At 42.2% G+C, this 24,615-nt stretch overlaps 3 protein-coding genes across 3 annotated transcripts; 1 reads left to right on the top strand and 2 right to left on the bottom strand.

The window, feature by feature from the left end:
* Positions 1-162: 162 nt before the first annotated feature.
* On the bottom strand, positions 163-2,308 carry zgc:174917 (uncharacterized protein LOC565650 homolog). The gene is made up of 7 exons (XM_047585393.1): positions 2,251-2,308; positions 1,676-1,867; positions 1,182-1,443; positions 1,012-1,103; positions 743-882; positions 547-651; positions 163-451 (listed from the first exon to the last, which is right to left on the bottom strand). Exons 2-7 carry the CDS (start codon positions 1,803-1,805, stop codon positions 359-361), a joined length of 822 nt encoding a protein of 273 aa, XP_047441349.1. The 5' UTR covers positions 1,806-1,867; positions 2,251-2,308; the 3' UTR covers positions 163-358.
* A 1,984-nt stretch (positions 2,309-4,292) lies between these two features.
* On the top strand, positions 4,293-6,084 carry LOC125007672 (probable alpha-ketoglutarate-dependent hypophosphite dioxygenase). Its single transcript, XM_047584405.1, has 6 exons — positions 4,293-4,525; positions 4,760-5,021; positions 5,100-5,191; positions 5,321-5,460; positions 5,552-5,656; positions 5,740-6,084. Exons 1-6 carry the CDS (start codon positions 4,396-4,398, stop codon positions 5,824-5,826), a joined length of 816 nt encoding a protein of 271 aa, XP_047440361.1. The 5' UTR covers positions 4,293-4,395; the 3' UTR covers positions 5,827-6,084.
* si:ch211-153b23.7 lies at positions 5,893-12,176 on the bottom strand. Its single transcript, XM_047584404.1, has 7 exons — positions 11,939-12,176; positions 8,930-9,083; positions 8,574-8,717; positions 8,351-8,479; positions 7,977-8,231; positions 7,584-7,709; positions 5,893-7,243 (listed from the first exon to the last, which is right to left on the bottom strand). The coding sequence occupies exons 1-7, from the start codon at positions 12,064-12,066 to the stop codon at positions 7,016-7,018; spliced, it is 1,164 nt and encodes a 387-aa protein (XP_047440360.1). The 5' UTR covers positions 12,067-12,176; the 3' UTR covers positions 5,893-7,015.
* Between the last annotated feature and the right edge of the window lie 12,439 nt (positions 12,177-24,615).

Genomic DNA, 24,615 nt, shown 5'->3' on the forward strand with positions numbered 1-24,615 from the left:
CTACATTTAACCAGTTTTTCTGAGTGAGATGAATCTGCAATAGTAAAGGCCTGAAGTCAAGGTATTCATTGGGTAACAAAAAACGTTAACAAATAGTTATTGAACCTAATCTAGTTGAATCTAATAGACCAAGAAAAAGTATTGAATCAGTCAAACGATTTTGTATTTTCACATTTATTTAAAGTTTCATAAAACAGTCCACTTCAATCTTTATATGACACAACAAAATGTTCCCATCAAATCAACAGTTCATTTAAGCAGTTCAATATGATGCAATAAATGGATTAATAAGCAAATAATACCCATGTTCCTTCATTTCAAAGTTTGTATAACATCGATTGTTCCTGCAAGACTCCAGTCAGCATTCATTGCTCTTGCTGGAGAAGTGATTGAACTGGTCCGTTCCACAAACCAACATTGCTGCACGGAATTTCCTGGGGCGATCAGGATCCTGAAAACATTCAAAAAAAGAAGAAGCAAACAAGCTCAGTTTAATTCTAGTGTGATGCACTGACATTATAACCCACAGAGATGTGTTTGCCTCACCTCAGTGGGGTACGCACAGGTGGGAACGTATCGGATCACAAACCCACAGCGCCTCTTCTGGGAGGTGTTTGGGTCACTTGCATGGACGAGGAGTCCATCATGAACCTACATTCAAACAGTTTCGTACGTTATTAAACCCTGTATCGACTTCTGACCTGTTCATACAAATATACCTTTAACCTAGAAGTAGACTCACAGACATCTGTCCAGCTAACAGAGGGCAAAGCACAGCTTGATCTGCCTGCACCAGCTCCTCTGGGATCTCCTGGTTGACTGACAGCATGTTTCCAGGGCGGCTGGCGAGGCGATGGGGCAACATGCCAGAGCAGTGGCTTCCTACAGACACAGAGTTCAACTGTGTTTACTTCATAAAGTACACTTAATAAATGCATTGAGCTCAAGTAACTATAATTATTTGGAGCTGAGGCTGCAGCAGAACTGTAGTCTGGGGCTTCATTTAGGTACCTGGGATGACCTGAAGGGCTCCGTTTTCTTTTTGGGAGTCATCTAAAGCCAGCCACACAGAGAGAACAGGGCCTCCATCAATCCCCCAGTACCTGAACACAGAAAGTACATTTAGACAAAATAAAGAGAAAAAAAACAACACAGCTACATTCACACAGAGTTACACTAACCTCATGTCCTGATGCCACGCTACGTATGGAAGTCCACCGTCTCCAACATTCACCTCCGCTTTGGTTTGGTTCTCTTCCTTCCCCTGGATGTCGGCTGCTTTGAGCGCTGGGTATTTACAGATGAAGCGGGAGTCCAGCAGGATGACGTCAGGGCCCAGGACAGCTGTGACCACTTGCAGGAGGCGGGGGTGTTTGGCCAGACCCATCACCCACGGATACTGGAGGTGAACATTGTGGAGGCTGTACTGAGTGTACTCTTCACCTGGAGATACAAGCAAATACATAACACACCAATCTCTGACTAATAGTGCAACAATCAAGCCACAGCAAAGTTTTTTTACTGTACGGTTATTCTAAGGAGGAACCAAGTAAAAGACAGACTCTGTTTTAGGACAGGCATTAAATAAATGTGCAGATAAAAAAATCTAAACTATTTATCCCCGTCCTTTTATTTCCTTTCTCTCATCATCCCCAGGCTCATCTGCGCTACTTACCAAATTCCTTCTCCAACAGAGAAAAGGCCTCTCTGGCCTCCCTCAGCTCCGTCTCATTCAGTATAGGCAGCGCTGAGAGGAAGCCCTGCTGGTTGTAGCTCTCCTGTAGTTCGGCTGCAGATGTAGTCATCTCTGTCAGTCTGGGTCTCTGCTGATTCACTGAGGCTCACCGCTTCCAAACAGAATAAGAGACTGATGGTGGTAATTAAGGAGTAGAAAGTAGAAAGGACACATAAAGCAGAGTTTAAATATGTTGCAGCTCAGCGCGACATGGTGGTATTTATATAAATGAAACCCTGCCCACTGGGCCTGATGGGAAAGACGCGTTGTGTCTAACTGAATAACACCTTGTTCTCCCTGACGTTCAAGACCAGTATAATTTTAGGACACACTGGATTACCTGCATGAACCACCTTTATTTTCCACATTAAGAGTCATTTTTTAAAATAATTATCTTAAAGCCTATTTTTTTTTAAAAAAAAGAAAAAAAGTGGGAAAGCAACATTAATATAGAGAGCTAACTAATAAATCCTAATGTCAGTGTATTTGTTGATATAAAATCTGTGTCTCCATACCTGTCTGCAGTTATTCTCGGTTAGTCTGGATGAGCAGCTCTTGTGAGGGAGACTCTATATACTGCACCTTGTGGAAACTCCTCCTACGTCAGTATCTTAAAATCTGTCCATATATTTCTCTCTCGGAGGAAATGAAAAGAAAGATAAAGCCCATGACTTCATGAAACAGGCTCCTATTGTTGTGCAATCTTGGGGCGTTTGGTCACCTCATGGAGGTTTTATTGTCAGGAAACATAAAACCTTTTCTTTTCAGGGGGCTTCTGTCAGACCTTTTTTTTCACATGTTATGCCACGTAGTTCATGGATGTCCGTGCATACCAGCCATTACCTCAGTGACTAACTAAACAAATACATAAACTTATTTATGATATAAGTCAGGTGTGGCAAGTCTTTGGAAATCACTCACCAATCTGTGTGACAGAAAATTAGGTATCTACCAGCTACTCGAGCTGAGACACAATACAAATAAAGGATTCTTCTGTTATCTATTCAGCCTGAGCAAATTATTTACGGCTGCCTGGTAATTGATGAGAATCAGTGACCTGGAACCAGCAGTAGCAGTAAAAGTTGAGGTAATGTTGTGTTATGAAGGAAGTGTTCTCTTCATAACATAACATTACCTCAGAATGAAAATATGTGTAATACATGGAGGTAGAGAATAAAGTATTCAACAGAATTCCAAGAACAATATATATTGAGAAATATAAGCAGTGACAGTAAAGGAACAGTGACAAGGAAACAGCAGTTGTGGGAAACCTTTCAGATTCCTTCAGAGTAACAGCAAACAATAGGCAATAAATCACTGCTGTCACTGTTTTTATCAGTAGATGTATCATTTATTATGGTTTACTGTGTGGTAGTTTGGAGGGGGAAAAAGTCTTTCACAAAATTTAATGTACAACATAAATGAAAAATAATTGCACAATGAAAAAATGTAAAAAATACATGTGGAAATTCTGGTTTGACATTTAATAAAACTGATTAACAATCACACATAGAGGGAAGGAGCATCATTATAAAAAGCATTTCATTTCTGAAACAAATTAATACATTTTTATTTTATTTATTTTATTTTTAATATATAATATATAATAATAATCTCTTTATAATACATTTAAACTCATAATTAAAAATATTCTTGTATATATCATATTTTCATCTTTAATCCATAAAATTTCAAACTAGTGTCCGTAATGAGATTACTTTATACAAATAGCTGAAAGAAAGCCAACATGAAAATTTAAAAATATATATACTAGAAGGCAACCTCTAATAACAGATTTTATCCATTAGTATAAAAGGAGACAGTCATTGACCTCCTCCTCTCCCTCTTATCACACACACCATATAATAAGTCATTGTCCTGTGATCAGTCATCGCTCCTTCTTCTAAAGAAATGAAAGTACGAGGTGATTTCTGGGAAGGTTTGCCTGACAGGATAATAAGATGCTTTGAACTAAGAATCTATTGGATCATCTGGAGCAATTTCGAAACAAACGTCAGCACCGAGAATAGTTTTTCTTTCCTGGTGGTAAAGTGTGACATCAGACCTATACATAGAAACAACTGTCCATCAATCTGACAAAGGCCTTCTGAAAAGAAAAGGTGTTGTGTTTCCTTACAAAGAAAACTCATTCAAACGACCAAACACACCTGGATTGTCTAACAAAACAAAAGGAGCCAGTGTCATGAAGTCATTGGGTTTTTTTTTTACATCACATGATAACTTGTATTAGGATTTATTGGGTTATTAAGTCAAGGTATATTTTTTACATTTAATTTATAATTCTTTTTTTTTTACTGTCAGTATAATTTATTCATTTCACGCCTATTTTATTAGAAAATATTAAAACTCTTAACATGGAAAATAGTGATTCATATAAGTAATCAGGTGTTTCCTAAAATCATACTGATCTTGATGGACAGGAGGAACAAGGCGTAACAACGCGTCTTTCCCATCAGGCCCAGTAGGCAGGGTTTCATTTATATAAATACCACCATGTCGCGCTGAGCTGCAACATATTTTAAACTCTGCTTTATGTGTCCTTTCTACTTTCTACTCCTTAATCTCCACCATAATCGGTCTCTTATTCTGTCTAGAAGCGGAGAGCCTCAGTGAATCAGCAGAGACCCAGACTGACAGAGATGACTACATCTGCAGCCGAACTACAGGAGAGCTACAACCAGCAGGGCTTCCTCTCAGCGCTGCCTATACTGAATGAGACGGAGCTGAGGGAGGCCAGAGAGGCCTTTTCTCTGTTGGAGAAGGAATTAGGTAAGTAGCGCAGATGAGCCTGGGGATGATGAGAGAAAAGAAATAAAAGGACGGGGATAAATAGTTTAGATTTTTTATCTGCACATTTATTTAAAGCCTGTCCTAAAACAGAGTCCATCTTTTACTTGGTTCCTCCTTAGAATAACCGTACAGTAAAAAAAAACTTTGCTGTGTCTTGAATGTTGCACTATTAGTCAGAGAACTGGTGTGTTATGTATTTGCTTGTATCTCCAGGTGAAGAGTACACTCAGTACAGCCTCCACAATGTTCACCTCCAATATCCGTGGGTGATGGGTCTGGCCAAACACCCCCGCCTCCTGCAAGTAGTCACAGCTGTCCTGGGCCCTGACGTGATCCTGCTGGACTCCCGCTTCATCTGTAAATACCCAGCGCTCAAAGCAGCCGACATCCAGGGGAAGGAAGAGAACCAAACCAAAGCGGAGGTGAATGTTGGAGACGGTGGACTTCCATACGTAGCGTGGCATCAGGACATGAGGTTAGTGTAACTCTGTGTGAAGGTAGCTGTGTTGTTTTTTTTCTCTTTATTTTGTCTAAATGTACTTTCTGTGTTCAGGTACTGGGGGATTGATGGAGGCCCTGTTCTCTCTGTGTGGCTGGCTTTAGATGACTCCCAAAAAGAAAACGGAGCCCTTCAGGTCATCCCAGGTACCTAAATGAAGCCCCAGACTACAGTTCTGCTGCAGCCTCAGCTCCAAATAATTATAGTTACTTGAGCTCAATGCATTTATTAAGTGTACTTTATGAAGTAAACACAGTTGAACTCTGTGTCTGTAGGAAGCCACTGCTCTGGCATGTTGCCCCATCGCCTCGCCAGCCGCCCTGGAAACATGCTGTCAGTCAACCAGGAGATCCCAGAGGAGCTGGTGCAGGCAGATCAAGCTGTGCTTTGCCCTCTGTTAGCTGGACAGATGTCTGTGAGTCTACTTCTAGGTTAAAGGTATATTTGTATGAGCAGGTCAGAAGTCGATACAGGGTTTAAAAACGTACGAAACTGTTTGAATGTAGGTTCATGATGGACTCCTCGTCCATGCAAGTGACCCAAACACCTCCCAGAAGAGGCGCTGTGGGTTTGTGATCCGATACGTTCCCACCTGTGCGTACCCCAGTGAGGTGAGGCAAACACATCTCTGTGGGTTATAATGTCAGTGCATCACAGGTAAAATATACTGAACTCGGTTTTTGAATGTTTTCAGGATCCTGATCGCCCCAGGAAATTCCATGCAGCAATGTTGGTTTGTGGAACGGACCAGTTCAATCACTTCTCCAGCAAGAGCACATGAATGCTGACTGGAGTCTTGCAGGAACAATCGATGTTATACATACTTTGAAATGAAGGAACATGTGTATTATTTGCTTATTAATCCATTTATTGCATCATATTGAACTGCTGTAATGAACTGTTGATTTGATGGGTACATTTTGTTGTGTCATATAAAGATTGAAGTGGACTGTTTTATGAACATACTTTGAAATGAGGGAACATGTGTATTCTTATGCTTATGAAATTAATTTATTAAAAATACATTTATTGCATCATATTCAACTGCTTTAATGAAATGTTGCTTTGATAGGAACATGTTGTTGAGTTTAATGAAGATTTAAATGAATGTGAAAACACAGTCATTTTGACTGATTCAAGACTATCTATTGGATTCATGGTTCACCGTCCTAATTTCCCTCTAAGCTCTACTGAAAATTGTTCAGATATTGCACAATGTTCTGTGTCATACTCATAAAATGTTTTAAAACGTTTTAAAACCGAAACATTGTTCATTGTGTTGTAGCTCATCCATTGATCTTTGTGAGGGGAAACTAAATCAGTTCTCGCTACTCTCCATAAGTCGTTAACACAAACAGAGTCAAAGGATTCTTTTGTGATTTGTTAAGTGTCAGCAAATCATTTACAGAGAGGGAAACTCCTGACCACTTGGTGGTCGCCCCTGCTGTGAAATATGCGACATTAGTTTCAATTCAGATAAGGAACAGTGTCAAGGAAACAACGGTTGCGGTAAACCTTTCAGATTTCTTCAGAGCAACAGCAAACATGGAGCAATATCGCTGCTACATGACCTCACACCTTTAGAATGACCTCACTTCTCCCTCATCTGACTGCCTGATGTCACATTTGATCAGTGTAATAAATGTATATACAGTAACTACTTTTATTAGTAGACATTTAATTTATTATACTGTGTGGTAGTTTGGGAACAAGTCAAAATACAACATAAATGAGAAATAATTATATAATAAAAAAATGTTTTGGCATTTAACCACAAAAATATATTAGAAAAGAGATATATTAGATATATTAAAAAATATGTATGTGCTAATGTTGGCAAACTAAAAATAGAGTTAGATTTCCTCTGCTTTTCTTGCTGGTCCCACTGTGGGATAAATACTGAAATTTCTTATGTTATTCTTTCTTTTCTTGTCATTGGGTTTGATGTTGGGTTTCTCTCCCTCTGAATCTCAGTCTGACTCTTTGTCTCTGCTCGGGTGCTTGGGGCAGAGTGGGTGGTGCTGTTTTCTCTTCTCTCCACTCTGTGTCCTCTTGTCTCCCCCTAGCAGGCGATGCTCGTTATTGCAGCGGTGGATGAGCACGGGGTCCTTGTTCTGGGGAGATTTCTGCAACAGCAGACGCTGCAGCATCTGCTTGTCGGACCGCTCTCTCCTGAAGTCGTCCTCATAAACCTTGAGCTGTCAAAACAAGACACGGTAGAAATCAGACAAATGAGTTTCCGGCTGAAAACTCATTCATTGGATTCAAACCCCTAAATTTGCCAACATCATTTGAGAGATTTGTAGCAGTGAAAATATCTCTGATTAAATTTACATTTGGCTTAGATGATTAGTTCCATACATCTACTGTCTTAACCACGTAAAGTTTCTGGTTTGACAAAACAATCAAGCATTCAATTGATCTCCACCTTCTGTTGCACGTGCACATTTTGCTGGGTTCGGGTGATCAAACTCAAGTGTGAAACTGTGCGCGCGCTTCTGTGTGTGCGTTCACGTGCACAGACAATTAAAACACTACCTGTTCTTGAAGTAGTGCCACCTGTTGACGCATCTCCTCCCTCTTCTTCCTCAGCCTGCGGTTCTCCTGCAGCGTGTGCTTGTGGTCGTTGTGCTCGGTCTGAAACTCCGCCTCATAAATCTCGGTCTGCCGACACAACACACCAATATGGCAGTGAGCCAATACCGTACCGAAGCCATATCTTGTAAATAGTATTATGAATTTTTCAGCAGCAAAGAGCCACCACTTGGTGGCGCAGTTCACCGTCTCATTGCCGCGTCTAAGCTTTAAGGATTTTTTTTCCCTGGCAACAGTGAGTTCACATCAGTTCTGTTCTTATCACGTTGGACAAGGAAACATTTTTTTTTTTTTTTTTTTTTTTTTTTTGATGCTGTGCTGAAGAGACCAGCTCACCTGACATCTCAGGGCATCCAGCTGCTCCTTTAATTCCTGGACGTCCTGCTGGGAGTCTCCCAGAGTGTTACTGCTGCTCCGGCTTTTCCCCTGCCACCCTGCCTCTGAGCTGGGAGAAGCTGCGAAAAATGAAGATGATGATGATGATGATGAGGTGTTGTATGCAGAGACGCGGCTGCGTGACAGGTCGGGACCCACGGCAGGATGGCTGGGGGGGGCTGAACCAGGGCTGAATACCCCAACACTGAAGCTCCCCTTTAGTGAAAGCATAAGAACAAGTCATGAGAGGCAGTCTCGTCGCAGAGGCGACATTTTTAACGAAAAGAAAATGTACAAAATGATCCACTGCACAGCCGCGCTGGCAGGAGGAGTACCTGTTTGTCAGCTTGGAGGTCTCTCTCTGGATGGTGCATCCTGCTCTCCATCAGCCTGATGTATTCCTGCAGCTCCTGATTCTTCTTTAGCTCATGCATCAAAGCTTGCTCATAGTACTCCTTTGCACTCTGCAATGCCAAAAATACACACTTAAACCACCTGTAACTTCCGGCGCACACACCAGTGCGATAAACTTGTGGTGAAATATCGCTGCGTGTTTACCTGTTGGTGTTCCACTTTGAGGAGCAGTCTACTGTTTAACTGTTTAATGGCGTTGTTCTCCAGCTCTAAAGACTCCAGTCTTTGCTGGAGACTCTGTGTGGCGCTGCGGTACACCTGGTCCCAATCCTCGTTCAGCCTCATCAACTGTGACACGCAATCATCATCGTCATCACCACCGCCATCGTACAATAACCAGGCATCCAGTGCAGCAGTAATCTATCTATCTATCTATCTATCTATCTATCTATCTATCTATCTATCTATCTGGTTTTCAGACAGAACTAAATCTAATTTCCAACATCAGCAATAAAATGTGTACTTGTAGAGAGTCGGCACGGGCTTAAGCGAGGCTGTACCTCTTTGTTGACTCTGCGGAGCTCCGTGTTCTTGTTGAGCAGCAGCAGTTTCTCCTGGTCAGTGGAGGTGACCGTCAAACTCTCAGTGATCAGAGTGACCTGCTCCTCCGTGGACAGCAGCCTGTCACCCATGGGGCTCACCTCCTCTGGCCTCCTGCACACACACGCCAGGGCACAATTTATGCATGCACACACACAAAGAGGACATTGTGCCAAAAATAAATATGCGACGAAGAACACCAGAGGAGGATTTCCATTAATAAGCAAACACATGTATGCACACAAGAACGTCGGGGTACTTTTGAACACCCACTCGCACAGAGTGCACTTACTGAGAATCGAATGGAAGCTATTATGCACGCCCACGCGTGCGCGTGCACACACACACTCGCACACGTACGCTCACATTAGGCAGTCAAGAAGCCCAGACACACACACACGGTGATGCATTTCTCTGCATCGGCTCGTAGCCAATCACACTTTCTGTTTACTATCAGATGTACTTAAGTCCTGATAGCCTGCAGAAACAATGTGGGTGATGATCCCTGGAAAATGTTGATTTCTGCTGAATCTCTTGGCGAAAGGCAAAAGAAATATGTATGGATTAATTAGTCAGACGAGCTTCCTCCCTACTAACTCCGGTGTAAGGTCTGGGCTACGAGAAATTGCTGACAGGGAGGCAACAGAGAGAAGCCCCCAGGGGAATTTTCTCGTGGAGGAGCACGCATCTCTGCATGTGGCCCCAGGGCTTCCTCACACAAACACACTGTTGGCCTATTGTAACCTCACACATCTAAGCGCTACAGCGAACCACAATCCGCGATCACCTGTCAGGCCGCTTAAGGTTTCACTCCTCTGCAAACACATTCCTTCATCAGCTCACCTACTACGTCCCGCAATGTGAATACCTTTCGTAACACAATATCAAAGACCGCGTTGTAAGAAAAATAAGGGCAGAGGCTACTTTATACCAAGGTGGTATTACTGGGAAGATTTCATGCACATTTATGATGCAAAAATCTGTCCAAAAATCACACTTTTCCATGATAAAATGTGCTGAGAGTTTAGGCTGTTTTGAAAACAAAACAATAATATCAGAAATCCTTTGTCCTCTAAAGATTATAAGAATAGTTTGACATTTTGGATAAGGTGCTTATTTGTTTCTTGTCGAGAGTGAGATAAAACATTCGATGCACTCTCCTATCTGAAGCTAAAGCTAGCCGTGGCAGGTTAGCTCAGGTTAGCATAAATAAACAACAAATCAATAAAAACTCTGGAGTTTTGTGTTCATTCCTACCCATCAACACATGAGCCTTGACCAGTCTAATGCCATTTTTTGACATATTTCCTGTGTTACCAAGCTTAGACAAACAGCCTGAGGTTTTTGTTTGGTGGGGGTTGCCACTTTTAGACAGGATAACCGTTTCCTGCAATCTATAGTATTCGAGAGCGTTGAGAGGCTGCCGTTTTTGTGAGAGTCTCCCAAAACCTCTGGACAAACGTGAAGTACTCTGTATGCTGCTGACAAAGCTCAGGGCAAAGGCAGTTTCTGTGCTGTTCCCCTGAAAGGTGACATTTTCAGAAGACACGCTATCCTCGAGCAAGCTTGTGTCCTCAAATCACTGCACTTTTTTCAAAAGACACAATGTATTTCATGTGAAACCGTGTGACCTGATCTGATAAGCAAATATGTCCGTTATAGGAAAGGTAAAGGTTTGCACCCAGAATCAGAATATTTGTCTAAGTCTACACTTCCTCCCACCCCCGTGTTCTAAATTAAACTCAGCTCAGTGCTATTTATAAATATACATTATTATATCATTCTCCTTTCACTAAAATATGTTGGATCCATGTTAATGTGTATTTAAATAAATTTAAACTTCAGTGAAGGTTGTGTTTATGGCCAGTAACAGATGAATCCGCCACGGTGAACTGCCAGCTCTGTAGCACGGGGAGTGTTGGACGGGGACAGAAGCTGAAATGGAACAGAATTAAATAAAACAGAGCCTAATTTTAGTGAGCAGCATGGCACAACTCGATAACCAATGTCTGTGCGCATCCCACAGGAGTCACGCCGTGCTCCGTGTCTCCCTCCGTCCGGGAGAATTTTCTCTTTCGGCTTTTCCGAAAGCTGATCTCTGTGACCCCGTTTCACAAAGTTTTCAGCTGTGTGCCGTCTGAGAAGGACATGAAGGCGCAGCTGCTGGTAATTCACTTTCACGGCGTATGATAAGCAAGGAGATAAAAACCTTTTATTCTCACTGGTGGCAACCCCGACAAATATCACTCTGGATATGTCTCTGCGGGCAGCCAGTTACACAGATGGCCACAGACGAATCCCCTACCACAGTAGCAGAGTTTCACTATTCAGTCATAGTTACTTTAAGACAGACTAATCTTCTGACTAAGTACGTGGTCACGGTATTTACCTAGAGTGCCCACATAAAGCGCCGTGGCTATTAGTCATTTACATGAAGACACCACAGTGAAATACTATAGTTATTTCAGTTTGCTTGATAAACATATAACGGGGAGCATTTTGTTGGCCTTTATTTCTTTATTTCTTTAAACACAATAACATGATCGAGTGAGTCTTGTGAAACAACAAACTGAAGCGTTCATCTGCGTGACCTCATGGGAAACTCCGCAGTCACTCTTTATTCCTCCTCTCACTGAGCCTCCACTAAACTCTCCGATCACCTCTACCAACGTAAATTTATCTAAAAACAAAACAAACAAGAACAAAAATAAAAAAAAACACTTTCTTGAATATCAAAGATTATAACCCGTGACCATAGAAGAATATTAGAAGTAAAATCGAATTATATCCTAAATGCTCAGTGAGTCTCAAACTTTCTATTCAGGGAAAGGTAAAACAAACAGGGGGTGAAAACAACATCAACGACGTTCGACTACAATAGAAGTTGTAAAATAGAATTTACATCCGTTGCTATACGTGTTCCTGTTTTCGAGTCTACCCAATATGCGTAGAAAATGGCTCACACATACCATAACTCTTCAGTCGGATTGTGTTCATGTTGGCTGCTGTCGCTCTTAGGTGTAGTTTCTTCCTGGGCCGTCACTGATGAGGTGGATAACAACGAGGAAGATGACAAAGACAGAAGATCTCCTTCCATGTCTGGTCAGGTTTTCAAATCTTCATAAAAACTTAAACGGAGCTCCTGTCTACAAGGTCTTGCCTAAGCATGTGGTGGAAAGTAAATAGTGGTGTCGGTATTGATGTGCAGCAAAAAGAGGAAGTAGTCGAGGCCTACAGCCACATGACGCAAAAGAATAGGAAGTGACACAGAGAATCTGTTCCACCTCTGTGTTACAGGGGGCCTGTCCCATTGTTAGTTACAGTATTTCGCACTGTGCGATCAACCAGAACTCAAACTCGTTACTCAGATGACATGCCGGTGTTTTGTTTTACATAATTTGTAGAATGTGGGAAACTCCACTCAGTCTTTATATGTGGGGGTGTGTGTGTGTGTGTCTGTTTCTTCTTGTGTTGGCTCATTTGAAGTCTCATGTTCTTAACTCTCCCTGTTTGTCCTCATTTTCTGTCTTTAGCCCCTGTTTGCCGAGTTTTGTCAAGTTTTTGTGTTTTGTGATTTGTGTTGGGTTATACACTCACCGGCCACTTTATTAGGTACACCTGGCTAGTAAAAAGTTGGACCCCTTTCGCCTTTAAGAACTGCCTTAATTCTTCATGGCGTACCATTGGAGTACAGTGAACTCATTGTCATGTTCCCTTTTTTCTCAATTCTGATGCTCAGTTTGAACTTCACCAAGTTGTCTTGATCACCTCTACTTGCCTAAATGCATTGAATTGCAGCCATGTGATTGGTTGATTAGCTATCTGTGTTAACAAGCAATTGGACAGGTGTACCTAATAAAGTGGCAAGTGAAGGTATATGCTGAATGTTATATGTCCTTCAATGTTATATATGCTTTTATGTGCTATGTGTTCCCCCTGGGGACAATAAAGTGTGAATCTGAATCCGAATCTAAATGAGAATTTGAGAGTAGATCCATGACGTGATGATCTGAATATGTATGCGTAATTCCAGCATGATTATATATTGCTTGACATGTAATTAATAATAACGCTAATGCATACATTTATTCATGACACATAATGATAGGATCATGCTGGCATGCATTCGCCAGTCTGCTCATTACAGGGACAGAGGGAAGGGGGGGCCGCAACAGGTTAATTAGTAAATCACACGTTCATCCAAGGGACGATCAAGTCAATTAAAGGATTTTTGTTAATTACGTTCATCTTAGTCAGGCTAAGCTGTCTTTTGTTAACACTAAGAAAATTAATTAGGAACCCCGTTCGCTACAAGCTCTTTGCCATCAACCGAGTCCAAGAGATTCAGAGCCTCTTGTGATGAAGAATGCGGTGAGAAAAAGACAGGAGAGCTTCAAGAACATATCCCGCCACATGAAGGTTGCTAAGAGTTTATGTCAAAAGGTCTAAGGGAGACATATAGTGTCAAACTCCATGCACCTTTAACTATCAGCGTGTCTAAAGCCCATTTCCTGGGAACATTTTGTTTAGAGATATAAAATGGAAAGATATTTAAGACGTCAGCTGTCTGCTAGTCTGTCATCATCATCATCATTTTGGTCCAGACTAAACCAACTAAGCTATTTAATAGATTTAATAGCCATGAATCTTTTTACCAATTTGACTTGACCTGACTGCACGGCTTTCCATAATCATAATTATTTGCTACCAGTAACCTTATTCAGGGTAGATATTGGATGCTTTGAAATTGTCTAGTTCAACATTAGAACAAAATTCCAGTTTGGTTCATGTATGCAAACATACTGACATTCCCAGTGTTTGTAAGCAAACGTTAGCTTGTGAACTGCTTTCTTTACAAGTGGACAAAGATTGACTTGGATATTTATGTGTGAGACAGATAAATTAGGTCAGGAATAAAAGCAAAATGTCCTTGTAACATCTTCTTACAAAAATTGGCAGAGGATTTTGCAGAAATCTTCAGACAACAACATTACAGCCACCAACTTTATACGTCGTACCCACTAAAGTTTTAAATTTAGTGCTGCGTAAAGCAGGCTCGGTTGAGGTTGCTGTCACTTTACCGTCTGATGCACCGCCGTGAGATAAAAGCAGGAGAGGCAACAAAATATTGTTGCTCTGTCTTGCCCCAGTGATTCCATTCACATGTCTGTGTCATCTATCACGGACACCAGTCGGAGTATTGCTGTGCCAAGCAGAGGCTTTGCTGGGAGTAGCGATGCAGTGTCTTTATTGACCCAAGCTTCTGTCAAAGCCAAGGACAAATGGGCTGCTACTCCACGGTGGGATTGATTTTTAGTCTAACAAGAGACCGTGCAGAGGAACTGAGAGTGTCCCATGGAGTGAGGACAACTGAGATGTGGCTGGTTCTTCTGGGTTACAGGTGCTCGTGTAGGTGAATTCTACATTACCTGAAAGGAGAATGCTTGGTTTGAAAAGTGTATTGGGACAAATGAGGCTCTTTAGTAGATTCACTCTGCCGGTTGTTTCACCTTTTCAATCTTGGTAGCTTGAGTTGGTCAACCACGGTCAGTGACATAGGGCCGCCCTGCATGCCTCAGCTAAGAACTCTCCGAATCAAATGAGCTCGGGCGTGTTTGCGTGAGTTGCCTTAGTGCAGGCTGTGAGAGCTGAAGGTCTTTATGCATTTAACAATGCATAAACTAGTCCTTTCCTGCTTTGCGATAAGGGGAAGTGACACATGAAGGCAGCAAGCATGCAGGGTTGTATTCACTAACATATGCAGACATGTACTCTAAGTACCGCGTTAGTACTTAATGTACGAACTACTGGGGTTATGGCACTGCTACAGTGGGACTGCTCTGACTAATGTGCAAGGAGGAAGAAATCCATGTACAGTACTGTGCCAAAGTTTTAGGCAGGAGTGGGGAACAATACAGTAAACTAAGAATGCTTTCAAAAATGTAAATAATGATCATTTATTTATATCAGTTTGCAAAAAGCAAAATGTGTGAACAAAAGAAAAAGTCCCATCTAAGTCCCATCAATATTTGGTGTCACTACCCTTTGCCTTCAAACCAGTATCAAACCTTGTACGTACACTTGCACAAAGTCAGGGATTTTGTAAGGTCGTAGAGGCAGTGGTTGGCCAAGGAAACTTAGTACAGCAGATGAAAAACACATCAAGCTCACTGCCCGTCAAAATTGGAAGATGTCCCTCGGTGCCATCAGAAACATCAGAAAAAAGTGAGACCCATCTACTGTCTGGAGAAGTCTGGCCAGAAGTGGTCGTCGTGGAAGAGTTGCAGCCAAAAATCCATCCCTCTGACATGGAAACAAGGCCAAGCGACTCAACTATGCATGAAAACATTGGAAAGGGGGTGAAGAAAAATTGCAGCAGGTGCTCTGGACTGAGGAGTCAAAATCTGAAATATTTGGCTGTAGCAGGAGGCAGTTTGTTCACCGAAGGGCTGGGGTGTCCTTGCAAGTTCGGGGCTGCATTTCTGCAAGTGGAGTTGGGGATTTGGCCAGGATTAATGGTGTCCTCAGTGCTGAGAAATACAGGCAAATATTTATCCGTCATGCAATACCATCAGGGAGGCGCATGATTGACCCCGAATTTATTCTGTGACCCCAAAGTCATTAAAAACTATCTTCAGTGTAAAGAAGAACAAGAAGTCTTGGAAGTGAGGGCGTGATCTCGACAGAGCCCTGATCGCAACATCACAGAGTGTGTCTGGGATTACATGAAGAGACAGAAGGATTTGAGGATCTGTGGTCAGTTCTCCAAGTTGTTTGGAACAACCTACCAGCTGAGCTCCTTCAAAAGCTGTGTGCAAGTACTTAGAAGAACTGATGCTGTGTGGAAGGCAAGGGCTTGAAGGCTCACATCAAATCTTATTTGATTTAGATTTATCTTCTGCTCATTCACTGCATTTTGTTAATGAAAATAAACCGTTAACACTTCAATTTCTGAAAGCATTCTTCGTGTACAGCGTTTTTTCATAGCTGCCTAAACCATTTGTGCAGTGCTGTAGAGCCACAAAGAGCAGCTCTGTATAACAAAGTTGTTTCAAATGCATGACACAGTGGATTATATTTTGAACACATGAAGTATAAAAGATGATTTCCGTGCTCCACATAATAGTGAAAGATGGAGATGAGGCATATTTCGTCCTTCAACGAAGGAGAATGCATTTAGACGGAAACAGTTTAAGGTCAGAAGCTGTCAGTAATATAAAAGGCTCTTTCATTAAGCATCTGATGGCATGCTCAACCTTCCCCTGTTGGTAACACGAAAAGAAAGGCTTGACTGTGAAAAGAAAACCACAAAGCTAATGCATGATGTTTCCAGCTTCAGAAAATCGATGGGTTTCAGCAGATTTTCAAACAGAGAATATATCAAGTGGAAGTTATCTTTCTAAATTGATTTTGATCACACGATGCAGTCCGCAACACAACTAAAATTACCATTCAACAGCACACAGACATCGGAAAATATACAGACGCGTGAAATGGTAAATAAAATTAACATAAGAGCATCAAAATACTTACGTTTGTTCAATACAGAGCAGTTCATATGTATTAGTAAGATGTAAAAAAACTTTTGTGCATGAAATCTGTAATTTTTTTCAAGAAATGTTACTTAGATAGATGGAAATAACAAGGACTGTGAAAGTAACTGAAAAACAAGTTTACAGCATTTAAGAGAATTTACTAGAGCTATTTCTGCTTGGCTCAGTATGGAACACTTGATGTTGCCCTCTATAGAAAAAAGAAAGGAAAAAAGACATATTGGAACAAAGAAGGGGTTTTGCTTTAGTTTTTTTTTTAAAAAAACATCAAGTTTCTCATATATTTCTTATTGTCAATAAGCCCCAAAGAAAAGAACAATTGATCGTCTAATCAGTTTTTCTCACTGTATATTCCTTTGTGCTACAGACCAATAAAACTTTAAATGTATTTTGTGTCAGCTGAGATGAGGGCAGTGACATGTCTAGGTTTTATTTATTTATTTATTTTTTGTGGGGGGGGGGCTGCAGAAAAATGCACTGTCAGGTTTTTAATGGTTTGGCAGAACAGGACAGAAGCTAAGTTGTGTGCTCCTATTTGTTTGTTTGTCTATCTAGACCTGTTACAGCACTCACCTGTGACTGAAAGTCAACCTTTAATTACGCATAACTTTAAGCCTCGATGCAGTTTGACTAATGAAGTAACATATAAATTCACCCCTGCACAGTTGTCAGTAAGAGTAACATAGTAGCCTGTACCAGGCTGTGACAACACAGCAATTAACGTATATGACAATACAAATCATCATATTGCATGTCTGCGGTATGGTTGGGACTCATTTTTGGATCCAGGCTCAAGTGGTCATTCAAGTAACAGCAGCAGTTTTTGGCACTTCTAAAGTAAATCTCTGAGTTTTGTCACTCTGGAGGCAGAATCCATTCTTGCTGCGTCTGTAAAGAAAAGAAACGTAGACACACTTAGCTCAGAAAAAAGTTTTAATATGACATTTGCTATTAATTTGCCCAGTTAATCACAAATGCTCACTACTCTCCATTAACTATGCTTTTAATGCTCCTATTAAGAATTAATGACACTCTACTTTGCACTTCAACATGGCTGAGCTCATTAGAGACAATCTCTGAACATGACTCTTTTCTGCCAGGGCCACGACACAATACATCATAGCCCATGGTTCATTGTGTAGATGATACTGTTGGGGAGTAAATCTAATCGCCACTACATTTACATCCGAAGACCAGTCAGGTTCATCTTTGTCCCATTGGCTTATGTATATCTTCATTTTGGTTTCTCATCCTACTGTCCTCTCTCCCTTGTCTTATTTCCTCCAAGAGGACAGAAGGACAAGTGCCAGACAATTTGCATATTTGGCCTAGACCTCTGCCAAACTGTTATGACCCCTATTTATCAACTGCAGAAATTATTACAGGTGACAAAAGCTAGAGCAGCAAAGTGTTCTTTAGCTGCTTAAACTGTGAATCACAATCACTGTGTGATGGGAGAATTACAGTGAAATGCTGCCTGGGTCTTTTTCATTTAATTAGAAATATTGTGTGGCTGAAGTAAATGTGCCTATCGCACTGCTGACTTGTGGAGGGAGTGGAAGGGGGCACCCCAGTTACACAAACATCCATCAACACACAAACCTGTCGAGTGAGTGCGTGCATGCATATAATAAGTAGTGCGGGTAAAAAGTGTGTGTGTGTGTGTGTGTGTGTGTGTGTGTGTGGGTGTGAGGGCAGCAGGAGTTTGGCATATCACAGCAAAAATATTTCATTTTCTGTACCCTCATCTGTGTACCAGCTTAGAGCTGGAGAGTTAAATGAGGGGGAAGATGGAAAGGTTACAAGGAACATGCAAAGCACCAGAGAACTCAGGGGAAAGGAATCAACCAAAAATAGACCTTTGGCAGCATAATATTACAGCACCACCAACACTTCCCACTCTTTACTCACTCCAGAGTCCAGATACATTCGACCACACACTTACTCGCCACTTTATTAGGTACACCTGCCACTCCTGTCAGTTAAGAACAGGAAAGTGAGACTACAGTTCACACAGGCTCACCATAATTGGACAATAGAAGATTGGAAAAATGTTGCCTGGTCTGACGAGACTCGACTCCAGCTGCGACATTCAGATGTCAGGGTCAGAATTTGGCGTAAACAACATGAGAGCATGGATTCATCCTGCCTTGTATGAACAGTTCGGGCTGGTGGTGGTGGTGTGAAGGTGTGGGGGATATTTTCTTGGCACACTTTGGGCCCCTTAGTACAAATTGGTTTAAATGTCACAGCCTACCTGAGTATTGTTGCTGACTGTGTCCATCCCTTTATGACCACAGTGTACCATCTTCTGACGGCTACTTCCAGCAGGATAATGCACAATGTCACAAAGCTCATATCATCTCAAACTGGTTTCTTGAACATGACAATGAGTTCACTGTACTCCAACGGCCTCCACAGTCACCAGATCTCAACACAATTGATAGAGCACCTTTGGGACGTGGTGGAACAGGAGATTTGCTTTATAGATCTGCAGCCAACAAATCTGCAGCAACTGTGTGATGCTGTCATGTCAATATGGACCAAAATCTCTGAGGAATGTTTCCAACACCTTGTTGAAAGTATTCCACGAAGGATTAAGGCAGTTCTGAAGGCAAAAGGGAGACAAAAAGTCATATAGTAACAACCCTGCACAATATTATATGAATCCATTATGTGTCTTTGGTATGTACTTCCTTGTCAGTGACAGTTTCGACCTCACACCGGATGACTATCACGCATGAGTCATTCATGTGCGGATCCCTGGACCATAATGTGACCTGTAAGGAACAACCGAGCCAAGTATCGATCCTCACACGTAGACTCCAAGCTGGCCACGACAATAGGCTCGCTCACAACTCTAATGCTGCTTCTGCAGAGCGAATCTCTCCAGTGGCTCTGTGGGGTTACCACGTGTCATATTTCCAGCCCCTTATTGTATTACAATCTCTCAGTTGTATGAATGAACACCCAGAGCAGCGCTTATTCGCTGAGACGACAGAAATTCCCATTATTGTCATTTCGGAGCAGCGTGTGGTCATTATGGCGCAGGGGTACGGTAAATAGGAGGTGCAGGAGTACGGTAAACAGGAGTTCCACGACCTGTGAAACATGTATGTGTACGCTGCATGTTGCTCTGGTGAAATGCTGTGTGTGCGTGCGTTGGTTAAGGGAAGTGGTAATGTGTGCCGAAGGGGGTGTAGTTGCACAGAGCCTGGAGACTCTGGATCAGTCTGACAGAATCAATGGGGTCAATTAACATAGGGTCCCAGTGAAAGCAAACACTATATCAAATCCATCTGTAATCCACTGCGCGTTTCTTCGGTGTGCGAGGGCTCGGAGAGAGAGACACACGTGACGCCGGGGGGGATCAGCATGAACATGGAGAGAAGAAATGGAAAGAGGCAATTTAACCTCACTGGTGGATAAACAGTCTGAGCTTGTTAAACATAATACAAAGAAAGAAAGAAACAAAGAAAGAAAGAAAGAAAGGAAGGAAGAAAGGAAGAGACAAAGAGACAAAGAGACAAAAAAAAGAATGGTAGATCGCAAAATGTACATTTGAAGGTGAAACAGGATAAAGACCAGAAAGTCCACATTAGTACGAAGGGCAGATGTGACATTAACCTTACATCAAACTTTTCACCCTCAACAACATTTTATTTCTCCCTCTTTCCTTTCCAGTTTGATCATTTGGTCCTCTCCCTCTTGTCTCTTGTTTCCTCCAACAGGACAAGAGCCAGACACTTTGCATATCTGGCCTAGACATCCGCCAGACGATTATGACCCCTATTTATCAACTGCAGATATTATAACAGGTGGTTTGGGCAATTAGTATACGTGCTTAGAAAAAACAAAAAAAGTCAAAATAAACCTGTCCAACATTTTCTTTTCTCATTTATTTACTTCCTTGGCTACCTGTGATGTTTAGTCCTGCCAAATGTCTGTTATGGAAAGGTGTTTTTTGTGTGTGTTCAAATGAAATACAACTGGTGAAAAATAAGTAAAGAAAAAAAAGGACGTTGAGTATTCCAAGGATTTCCCTGTTTCTTTCGTTTTCAGTAATGTAATTACTTTCGCAATGTTATGACCAAAAGTTTAAAACAAGAAAGATCAAAATCTAAGCTGAAGAAATAACCTCACATCTAATCTAGCTTTCTTCTCGACACTGGAAATAACGGAAGCGCTGTTGGAGGCAGTGTATACTTTGATTTACATGTTTTATTTACTTTATGATGAAGCAGATAAATTGTAAAAGTCCATCCGTTTATTATTATTATTATTCCGTTAATTAATTTGATTGAGAACATTGTTCTTTATCTCCACTATCGACTACGGCTGGAAACTTGAAAATCTAAAATAGGAAAATTTCTAGTGTTTACTGACATCTCTATAGCTACTAAAGCCACAAAAAAAGTGAAGTTACTTTTTTTCTTGAGAATGTGCTTCCCTATGAACTGTAAAAGCTACAAAAACACTGAATGTTTTTTTTAGCAACTGAGTGACATCTCTGTGATCTCCCCTGTCTGCAAATTTCCCTTCAACCAGTGGTTCAACCTTTTTCCCTGGGAGCACCCCCTACTTTTATCTAAGAAACCCCCCCGCCCCCACCCCCACAACAATGACCTCAAAGAAATGATGCCTTCATGAAAACTCAAAAATTCTATATTCCAACTCTAAAATTTCAGACTCCCGATATCACAGCGTTCACGTAACTCGGAGGAGGAAAAATAAGTTTGGTATGTTGTCACCATTTGCTGAACATTAAAATATGTGCAGCAGCTATTTTTAATTTGGGAAATAATCATTTCTGAGTTTGACAACTCAGAGCTCTTTTTTTTTTTTTTTTTTTTTCCCAGGTTGTCTTGAATGCAGCATCAGCCGCAGATGGACATTTTTTATGTTATTTAATGTTCCCCTACAATTTTCTGGCAATAATGTATATTTATAATTTGCACTAGGCTGAGTTTAATATAGAACACATACAGTAGGTAGGGGGTCCCTACTTAATCTCTCCATCAGTTTGGGGGTCTTTGACTGGAAAAACGTTGAAGACCTCTGACTTAAACATCAAAATAAAAATTTGTGAACTTTTGTTAAAAAAAAAGTCGAGGCTTCTGTCGTTAATCCGTGACCAGTCATTTTGTCTCGACCCATCCAGAGGATACGACTGTTAACTGTTAAATTTGTGGCGTGTCCGTTTAAATGAAACGTAGCACAGAGATTCTTGCACTCCTGCTCTTGTCCCTTGAACCCACAATTGCAGTGTCATCTGGGAACTTCTGCACATGACACGACTGTAACCACCAGTAATAACGTGCGTCACCAATATTAACCGGGACCGACAGCCACGGGTCTCTTCACACAGACGGTTTTGAAAACTCGCTCCTTCTTAGGAGGGAGCCAGATAATGAGCCTGCGGGACAAAAAACCTGGCCTGTTATAATATATGCAGACATTATTCCTCCTGGGTTCCAGACAGTTAGTTCTGCCTTTGCCTGCTTCTCATATACTCAAAGCCAATATGACTTCTTCTCTCTTTCTTTTTTTTTTATGTGATGGGAAATGATAAATCACGGTGCGCTCCGTAATAAATATGAAATCCCTGGATCATTAGCCGGATTAGATTGGAGGGAAAAGTGCATAATCAGCCTTTGGGAGCACTGGAGTCAGGCAGGCATCGATAGCATCGCGGCAGCTTACCCTCAGAGAGAAAGAGATAGTTAGAGAGACAGTTAAGGGGAGAGGGGGATGAGAGAGGGAAGTCTGAAAGATTTAATTCAGCAGTAGACAGAGAGCAGGCGGAATCAATTAAACAGTATGACCTTCTAGTTAGCACTGAAATGCGACTACCACGCATGGGGCAGTTGTTTAGTCTTGGACTTTAAAGTGTTGCATGACTGTAAATTGGGGAAGACTACGATAAAAGTTTTGTATTAACGGCGGAAAGAAAATGGTGAAACAGTGGAGACAGAGATGTGCTCGTCTATGTTGTCAAATGTCTTGTGCTGACACCACTTTCCACCCTTAGCCTCCAGCTAAGGCTCGGAGAAGCTGGAGAAGTAGTGCCACAGAGTGCTGCAGCGGGCCATCCCTCCAGCCCGCTGACAGACCAGTCGATGTGTTTAATCAACCAAAGACTCGCTATAGGGAAACAGGCGCTGCATCAAAGAAGTGCTGACACACTGACTCGCCTCACCTCGAGCCATAGCAGCCTACTGTATGTGCCACGCGGACGCGCACACATACAGTCAACACGGCTGGAAGAAGGGGTATTGAGCAGGAAAAGGGAGGGCGGCGCGTTCCGCCGGAAGATCAATGTGCCGTCCAAGCATTGCCGTGTTCTCGCAACAGGATGGAATTGAACCAGACATCGCGCTCAATCTCGTGGCGGGCTCATCGCGGGTTTTAAAAGAAAAAAAAAAATTCTCCTGTGACCACAGTTATCGTTTCATTTAAAAAAGGTTTCCCAGGCTGCAGTGCTGCGCGCAAAGCTCCCCTCATCTGCTACCACCCATTTAAATTTGGAAGCTCTTCACCAAATAATAAATATGAAGCATTATGTCGATGCACGGGCCCCGTCTCACTTTTGCTGTATCCCTCTGGGGTCGTAAAATGACTAATAGAAAATGTCAGTGTCTTTCAAGGGACAGGGGCTTTTTATTTTTATTTTTTTATTTTCCCTCTTTGAGCAATAAAGGTGCTTAAGCATCGGGATACGCAGGCTTTGCAAGATACTGCCCCACGCGCGCATATTCGCATTCATCATTTCAACTTCATACTCGCAGCGTACGTCAGTGCGCTCCCGTCTGAAAAGAGGTTTTATTTCTGGTGCAAATTTCAGTGTGTGGGAAATAGGCTTTTCTATAATTTATTATCTCCTTAATCCTTTGACATGGGCTTTCTCACGCATGAATATTTCGCACAAGACAAACCATGAATATATTTGTCTCATATACTCAAAGAGCATAACAACAAACATGGATTTCTTTTAGGACATTTCATGTATGATTATATTTCCTCACGTTCCTTACATCACATTTTTTTTTCCCCTACTTTCCGTCCACCCAGAAAAGAGGCTTGACGGAGGCTCTGCTGCAGCAACCCTCTAAGTTTCCTTATTCATCCCACTGCCCCTCGCCCCTGCTCGGCATCGTTAGCTCACTGCAGGCCTAATTGGGCTGTGTCTAATAACAGCAGTCCCCAGGGTGTGCTCTAATGAATAGAGAATATAATTAATGCCACGGTGACGGATATTGGCTCAAAGCCCTCAGGCAGAACCTGCTCAGTATTCGACTTCTCCACCAACTTATCTCCAGTCCGTCTCTCCATCCACCCTGCTTATCCTACCTGAGCTTCACTAGTGTTAAATATTCAGCCAGGCAGGGGCGGCCACTTAGATCTGTGGCAGCCGGTCGAGTGAAGGGGCGATGTGAATCCCGTTGTAAACAATGCAGTGGCCGTCTGCCCCGGCTCTCGCTTCTTTTTCTACTTCTAGGACCTACGCTGAATTTTAAACATATCTGTAAGCGCTGTGTGATTAACTGAGGGTGGATGTGTGATTGAGAGCGCGTGGGGTACCGGCGCTGTGTCAGCGCATGTGTCAATGGGGCATTCAGGTGAATCCAACAAAAGACGGAGGAGTGAATAGCCAGCTGCTCTGCCACTCAGCGAGCACACCTACAGGCATCCATCTAGCTGACCGCCGCTCTGTCACGCCTCACAGGGAGACGCTGATGGATTCACCCTCCACCTTGCCCTTTCCTCTCTCTCACAATGCCTCTCTTCTCTGCCCTCCCACCTCCATCTGTCTGCCATCTGCTCCATCCCTCCACTTCCTTCTCTCCCTTATTACCTCATGAACACGCGCTTGCCTCTTCACTGAGTTCGTCGTGCGGGTTTCGGGCCGCCTGGTTTTTATTTTTCGTGGCGATCTCGAGCTCAGCAATAATATCTGCACATTAGGAGTGCAGTTCGTCAAGACTTTGTGGCGCAACCCCGCCCCTTGGTGGTAGCATGGTGCAACTACACCCTTCGCTCCTCCACTTTGAGTGGCAGCTCCTCTCTGGCCAGGCTTTCATTCAGGGAAGCTG

This window comes from Mugil cephalus, chromosome 5, assembly GCF_022458985.1.
Source record: "Mugil cephalus isolate CIBA_MC_2020 chromosome 5, CIBA_Mcephalus_1.1, whole genome shotgun sequence".
Classification (NCBI taxonomy): domain Eukaryota; kingdom Metazoa; phylum Chordata; class Actinopteri; order Mugiliformes; family Mugilidae; genus Mugil; species Mugil cephalus.

What these genes read in the sequence shown, in the direction of transcription:
- zgc:174917 (XM_047585393.1), bottom strand. Translation starts at nt 1,805, where the DNA reads ATGACTACATCTGCAGCCGAACTACAGGAGAGCTACAACCAGCAGGGC. An exon ending in TCTGTTGGAGAAGGAATTTG is followed by an intron (nt 1,444 to 1,675) that starts GTAAGTAGCGCA and finishes TTGTATCTCCAG; the next exon opens with GTGAAGAGTACACTCAGTAC. An exon ending in CCTGTGCGTACCCCACTGAG is followed by an intron (nt 452 to 546) that starts GTGAGGCAAACA and finishes GAATGTTTTCAG; the next exon opens with GATCCTGATCGCCCCAGGAA.
- LOC125007672 (XM_047584405.1), top strand. Translation starts at nt 4,396, where the DNA reads ATGACTACATCTGCAGCCGAACTACAGGAGAGCTACAACCAGCAGGGC. An exon ending in AGCCCTTCAGGTCATCCCAG is followed by an intron (nt 5,192 to 5,320) that starts GTACCTAAATGA and finishes CTGTGTCTGTAG; the next exon opens with GAAGCCACTGCTCTGGCATG. An exon ending in CCTGTGCGTACCCCAGTGAG is followed by an intron (nt 5,657 to 5,739) that starts GTGAGGCAAACA and finishes GAATGTTTTCAG; the next exon opens with GATCCTGATCGCCCCAGGAA.
- si:ch211-153b23.7 (XM_047584404.1), bottom strand. Translation starts at nt 12,066, where the DNA reads ATGGAAGGAGATCTTCTGTCTTTGTCATCTTCCTCGTTGTTATCCACC. An exon ending in AATCCGACTGAAGAGTTATG is followed by an intron (nt 9,084 to 11,938) that starts GTATGTGTGAGC and finishes GTGTGTGTGCAG; the next exon opens with GAGGCCAGAGGAGGTGAGCC. An exon ending in TGGCACTACTTCAAGAACAG is followed by an intron (nt 7,244 to 7,583) that starts GTAGTGTTTTAA and finishes TTGTTTTGACAG; the next exon opens with CTCAAGGTTTATGAGGACGA.